Genomic DNA, 7357 nt, shown 5'->3' on the forward strand with positions numbered 1-7357 from the left:
GTATGTATGTATGTATGGATGGATGGATGGATGGATGGATGGATGGATGTATTGTGAACACGCAGTGAGAATAATTATATTGCCTACAATCTTTACTATGTTCGTTGGCTAAAAATATATAGTTTAGCTTTCATAATTTACTTACATTTTTACCAATTTATTAATTTATTTAATTTTTTTTTAAGCGAGATCTCTTCTTTCGGTATCTCTCTTTACCTCCTCTTACTTCTTCCTAATGAACACCTTAATATTCTTTGGAAGCTTGAATTTCAAATCAATGTCCCCTGTGGTGGTTTTATTGCATATGACAAGGGTTCTTCATCTTCTGAATAATAATAATAATAATAATAATAATAATAATAATAATAATAATAATAATAATAATAATTTTGTCAATGGCCTCTGTGGAGGTTTTATTCCAAATCACAAGGGTTCTTCATCTTCTGAATAATAATAATAATAATAATAATAATAATAATAATAATAATAATAATAATAATTTTATAAAATCAATATTTATCCTGATTTCTTTACTGAAATCATTCTGAGGTGTCTCGTTATGTTACTTTTTTATTTATCTTTCTGGGAACAAGACATTTTCAGAATTTAAAATCTTTCTACTATATTTTTTATCTTAATATTTTTGTCTGTTTTAAGGATTTTCTGATCATCAGCTCCGGTAAATTTCGATGTTATAGTATTTATGAATCAAATATTGAAGATGTCCTCAAATAGCAGGATGTTTCAGGCTAGATTTGAGCAACTCAAAATATTTTTAGTATTATAAATACCAGCAAAAATTAAACATAAAAACCTCGATATCACGATCCTGAATTTTCCACTTGCAAGAAAATCTCAGTAATTACTAAGTACGTTTCGGAATATACTTCTCTCTTCTATGTGCAAATTAATTTCCTGAGCTTTACATAAACGTTTTTGAAAACAGCCAAAGTCTCTTTCTGTGTCTTTTATCATTATTATTATTATCACGTCTTTATCGGAAGGTGATTGCAGTATCTTGCAATATTGCATACACATCAAGATGGCATTAATCTTAGATGTAACCAAGTGATTTTACCAGTACTTTTAAGATACCACGAACACATTAATTTTCTTGAAATTTGTGGGTCCTAAAGTATTTTTTTCTTCCTTAGCTCATTCTTCGGTTTGGTTAATCTTGAGAATTTCGTCCCGTCTCATCCTCGATTCCTTAATCGTTCCCAGGTGTCTAATTTCATCTGGGCCTCAGTGGGGCCACTCCAGGAGTCTCGTCCTCCCTTGGTAGACCTCAACTACCACTGGCAAAGCCTGGTGCCTGATTTAATGGAAGGTTCTAATTGTATCTTCCTAATTCCATCTTCCTGGTTTCTTCCCTAAACTTCTTGCCCTGCCCCTAAAAATTCTTTCCGTTTTGGTTTTTGCAGATGGTTTTTGGAACATTTTATATATGCTGTTTTTCAGTTTACAACTGAAACATTAAATAAATTCTAATATATATATGAATAAACGATGGTAAGTTTATCAGTGACGCTGTTAGGCTTGTATGCTTCATTTTCCCCTTTAGCATAATTTCTGATAAGGATACAAGCACTTGTTTGAGTCCATTCTGATGTGATGAAAATATCAATTGAAAAGTGGATGTTTTCATTCTTTTGACACTTGCAGTGACCAGTCTTCCACCACTTGGAAATAGTAGAATCTGACCTATTTTAATGATACAGATGTGGTTCTTTGAAAATGTAGGTCTATGCAGATGTAGGCCTATGCAAGAGTTAATGAACAGTTTTTGCCTAAAGTCTATTTTATGGGCACAACCCTTACTTCTCTCTGTACACCAAATGAATGATTCCAGGCATACAGCCATTTAATACATTTTTGCCTATTTATGAATTTATTAATGTATTTTTTTCATTTTAAAAAGCAAGAACACCTGCCTTCCATGTGAGGTTGTTTAGGACCATTCTTTCAGCTACTTAATCTAATAATAATAGCTGATAAGAGATATCTGTATAAGCCTGGTTCCTTAGGCTTTGGGATTGAGAGACAAAAAGTGTGTCTCCTTGCTCCCATTTCTTTGGCCCTGTATCATCCGGCATGTTGCAGGCAATGTTGATTTCTCTCCAACTTGAAAGAGTAAGGCCACTTACTTTTCCCTATGTCATTTGGGGCAGGTTGTGTGATTTGGTTCTCTCTGCAAAGTTCCTGGCTATGTTTTCAGCTTCTTGTGGGTTGGGATGGCTGCTTTGCACTGTTCTGCCCTTTCCAGAAATTTTTGCAAGGAATTTCCAAATTTGGGTCACTCGCGTTTGTCTGCTAATATTGGCACATCATTCATACCATGGCTGCTGTTTAATCTCCTTTGTCTCTGATGCAGCAAGGGGTATTACCTCTCTGAGGAGGCTGTGCATATCATCGAATGGAATTTTCCTAAAAATTTTCTGACTCTGTAGACTCTGGCTTTGAGTTCTCTGACTCTCTCACAATAGTACCAAGCATCCTTGTAGTTAGTCCTGGCTTGTTTGAGCTTTGGCATGAAGGCATTTGCTGCCTCTGTAAGTTTGCCAATGAACTTCTCATAGAAGAATTCTATGCCATTTGATGGGTTTTCCAAGTAGTGTGTGGCCCATCTCGTCATGATGGCTTCAAAAACAGCCCAGTTGGTAAATTTGGGGTTCCATCTCTCTTGTGGGGGGGCAGTATGGGAGGAAGTTTTTTGAGTTGTAGGCCAATATCAATGGCTATATAGTCACTTGTGAGGATTTCATGCAACCTCCATGTTGCTTGCTCCTTTAAGGCTGAGTTTATGAAGGATAGGTCCAGCCTTCCTCCTCTTATAGCAGACACACTTCTGGGAATTCACATGGTGACAGGTGTAGATATTGACCTGTTGGAATGGTTTGTTGTGAGTTCAAAAAAGGGTGATGTGCATTAAAGTCCCCCAGCAATTAAAATGTTTCCTTGTGTTGCTGTGTTAAAAAGTGCTTCCCCCTCAAAAGAGCTGTTTACAGACCTGCATATGTTGTGTATTGTGAGCGTCGTGTTTGCACATGTGATTTTTACGCTGAGTGTTTCTGTGTCTTCCCCACATGGAATGTTGTTTATTTTCTTGGACGGAATTGTGTTTTTCTGTTCTGTGATTAAACCTCTTTTTGTTTCAGTGTCTGGTGTTCTGTAGACCCAGTATCCACTAAATGAGAATTTGTCACTTTCCCTTACTAGTGTTTCCTGTAACAGTATGATGTCACAGATTTGTGTTTGTGTGTGTGCTTGTAGGAATGCATATTTATGGTTCACACTGTGAATATTCCACTGCAGAATTTTTACGGTATGTGTATCACTGCACTAATTTACTTCCCTTGGATTTTCACTGTTTCTTATTTCACTCACACTGACACTGGGTGTGCTCCGAGCACTGACACTGGGGGTGGCAATGATACTGGCACTTGGGATGAACCTGATGCTTGCACTGGGAATGAAGCTGACACCGGCTATGCTTGTGGCACAGTTTTCACTGCTGTTACCTACTTGCACTGACATGGAGCTGTGAAAAGTCCTGTTGTTGTGCTCAGAGAGTTGCCAACCACTTCCATGGTGATGCAGTCAAGAAACTGGATGCTGCACAGTTTGGCAAATTGCCTCAGTACACAGATGAGGAAATTGGAGAACTCCTGTGGTGTGTCATGTACCTATTTTCTCTCAGTTCTGGAAGGATGTTGTACCTGTGGGGTTGGGGGGAGGAGAGAAAACAGGGTTGTATGGCTTTTGGGGGCCAGGGTCGGTGGTTGGGATGTGGGATTTGGCATGGAGTTGATGACTGGGAAGGTACCCCATACTCCCAGGTTGATCCTCCTTGGTTGCTTTCCTTTCCAGAGTATGAGTTCCTTCTTTGTTGGTTGCGGGTTAGGACCCTTTGTGGTACACCTCTCTGGTTTGGCAACCTGCAGATGGTCCAAAATAGCATTAGTGTTGAAGGAGTAGGGAAAGTGGCATAAAATACATTTAATGTTTTTCTTCAGGGTTTAACAACTGGAAATATTGAGCATTTTGTCTCAACCATTTATCCGTCTCTTCATCCTTTGGCAGCGCTAAAAGTTCTCCTCGTACAGTACGCCTTGCCTTAAATACCTTACCTGGGTTTTGGCATACTAAATCCGTAATGAGGGCATAGGAGCTACTACCTGTGGGTGGGGTGATGATGTATTTGGTCTCAGGGTAGGCAGTGTCTGCTGGGCATCCTCCTTGTTTGTTCTTCTTTTTTGTGACAAGGATAAAACTGTCGTTTGTGTCCATGGCCGAGGTGTCTTCTCGTTCCCCAGAGGTGGCAGGGGTGTTTCCTTCTTCGTCAGATGTGGCAGAGTTGAGGTGTGGTCAGGGTGGATCAGGTAGATCTGAAAAAGAGGAAGAAGAAGTCGTCGTTCTCTTACGATTTTCGGCCGCCATCTTGGCTGGAGATATGGCTGCTGCGCTGGGTGTGGGCTGGCTCAGAGAGTCCATGGCTGCATGGACATCACTGGCTATCTATGGGGAGAGAAGAAGGTCCTGTAAAGAGCTGATTATGGAAAAAAGATGTATGCTTATATTTTTTGGGGAGGGGGATTCTCTCACTGTTGTAAGGGAGGTGATGTGCCTCTTTGCTGAAAGCAAAGATTCTCGCTGATGCTCAGCTGCCGCCGATTGTGTTGGCGCTATCGCTCGCTGCTGCTCATGTTTGCCAGGAAATTCTCTCTCTGGGAGAGAGAGAGAGGGAGATGTTACTGCTAGGAGAGCCAAGCAGTAACTGGGAAACAAGGTGTTCAGGTTGGTATTTATAGGGGGGGGTCTTGATCAGTGCTGGATTATGACTGGCTGCCCAGGGTGGGTCGTCTTGGGTGGAGCCTTCTCTCCTAAGTTGATGCTCAGGGCTTGTCTTGCATGTGAGCGTCATTGTAGTGCTGGAGATGAATGGGAGAATTTCGATCCTCAGATGTAAAATTTTGATTCGCTCACTCGGGGGGCGCTCGATGTGGGTCTCCTGGTGGCTGTGGGGAAGAGAAAGGTTTCCCGTGTTATGTTGAGGTTTGGTTTCTCCTTCCCAGTGTGTAATGCTTCCAGGAGGCATAGGCGGCAGTGGTCGGTAGCCTGGTCAATTATTTCGATATTCGGGATTATGTCTTTTCTAGTAATTCTCTGGTTATGGGCAGTCCTAGCGTGGTTAAAAATGGCTCCTTCTTGGACATGGAAGGAAATCCTCTTGGAGAAACGCATGGTGGTCATACCGATGTATGAACCGAGGCATCCTCAGATGGGGCATGAGTACCAGTGGACCATGTTAATTTTCTTCAAGGGGTCCTGCTGAGAGGCAGCTGGATAGTTATGCATCACCAGGCTGCTTGTCATTTGACCTTTGTAGTATATAACCAGATGAAGTCTTTTGGGGTCAGCGGGTCAGACATTATCCTTGATGATGTTATTGAGGGCACGTTCATCTTTATATTTCTGATGGAATTTTCCTTTATAGAAGAGCTCTATGCATTCAGGGGTGTTGGGGCAAAGTTCCTGCCAGTACCATCTATTGATGTTCATCTTGATAGATTCTTCTATATTTCAGTTTGGATGTCCATTGTCGACGAGGACCTGGGCTACACATTCCATTTCTTCGTGTATGTCATTCCAGGAGAAGCAGTGTGAGAGGGCCCTTCTAATGTAGGTACTGATGATGGAGCGCTTATACCTCTTGGGACTCTTGCTTGCTCTGTTCATGCACATGCCCAGGTTCATCGTCTTCATGTAGAACTTTGTGGAGAATAGGGCCTCCCTTTGCTCAACAAGGACGTCAAGGAAGGGGAGGCAGTGGTCTTGGTTCCAGATTTCCTCTCCTGAATTGGCGCTGATGAAGGTATCATCGATGTAGCGCACATACATCCTTGGCTGGTTGATACTTTCGAAGACCCTCTGTTCCACAGTGCCCATATAGCAATTGGCAAAGAGGACTCCAAGGGGAGAACCCATCGCCACCCCGTCGATCTGGGTGTACATATGGCCACGGTGGTTGGAGAAAAGAGCCTTTTCAGTGCATATTCTAGTGAGAAGCGTATCCAAAAAAAACCGCGAAAAATTCGAGAAGCTAAGAGGGCACGGTGGCTATTACGATTACATATGTATCTGGTAAAAAGTGACCAGTAGATTCTATGTACACACACACGCGCGCACGCACGCACACACACACACACGCACACACACACACACACACACACACGCACATATATATATATATATATATATATATATATATATATATATATATATATATATATATATATATATATATATATATATATATATATATATATATATATATATATATAATTCCACAGGATTCAAGAATATACTGAAGTCATGAGCACCTCCTGTGATTTTTGAAGCATATATATATATATATATATATATATATATATATATATATATATATATATATATATATATATATATATAATATATACATACATACATACATACATCATAATACATTGGTATCTTCCCAGAAGCACTATCAACCAAAATCTCAAGACATTTTACGCACCAACTGTATTCTTATTATTTCCATAATCCTCGCGCATTCTACGTCTCTATCTGAGGTTTCTCAAGCGCTGCAATCTTGCAACAACATTGCAAAAAGAAGAGGAAATGGCTTCGTCAAAATAAACGGTGAAAAATATTGAGAAATTTATAGAAAGTGTTTTCACTTCGTATCATCTAGTGTCTGTGGCAGAGAGGAGAGAGAGAGAGAGAGAGAGAGAGAGAGAGAGAGAGAGAGAGAGAGAGAGAGAGAGAGAGACGAAGATGCAGCTTTTGTCAAGTTTTTCTGCTTTTAGTATTGAGTTTTCTTTGATGATCTCTCTCTCTCTCTCTCTCTCTCTCTCAAAGAGATATGAAATCCCTTTTGCAATTTCAAATAGCATACTCTATGGGTAATTAGACTATTTATGTATTCTCTCTCTCTCTCTCTCTCTCTCTCTCTCTCTCTCTCTCTCTCTCTCTTCCAAAGAGAGGAATTAACTGTTATAGGTTTACATACCGTACTTTATAGGGAATTAGAATATTTATGTACGCGCTATCTCTCTCTCTCTCTCTCTCTCTCTCTCTCTCTCTCTCTCTCTCTCTCTCTCTCTCTCCCTGAAAGGCGACCCCAGAAGGAAACAGAGAGGCTGAAACAAAACCTTCTGAATTCCGAAGACCCAGGAGAGCGAGGATCCATCACCATGTTCCCAAGAACAGAAAGAACGGGAAGAAGGAGGAAGGAGAAGAGGAGAAAAGAGCGAAAGGGGAAGAAACGGGGCAAGAGGAAAGAGGTGATAGCGTTGGAAGAAGACAAGGAGAA

At 40.6% G+C, this 7357-nt stretch overlaps 1 protein-coding gene across 1 annotated transcript; it reads right to left on the reverse strand.

Moving 5' to 3' along the window:
• Nucleotides 1-5583: 5583 nt before the first annotated feature.
• LOC136846855 (uncharacterized) lies at nucleotides 5584-6015 on the reverse strand. The gene has a single exon (XM_067118124.1). The coding sequence runs from the start codon at nucleotides 6013-6015 to the stop codon at nucleotides 5584-5586; it is 432 nt and encodes a 143-aa protein (XP_066974225.1).
• Between the last annotated feature and the right edge of the window lie 1342 nt (nucleotides 6016-7357).

The sequence above is a fragment of the Macrobrachium rosenbergii genome, chromosome 15 (assembly GCF_040412425.1).
Source record: "Macrobrachium rosenbergii isolate ZJJX-2024 chromosome 15, ASM4041242v1, whole genome shotgun sequence".
Lineage (NCBI taxonomy): Eukaryota > Metazoa > Arthropoda > Malacostraca > Decapoda > Palaemonidae > Macrobrachium > Macrobrachium rosenbergii.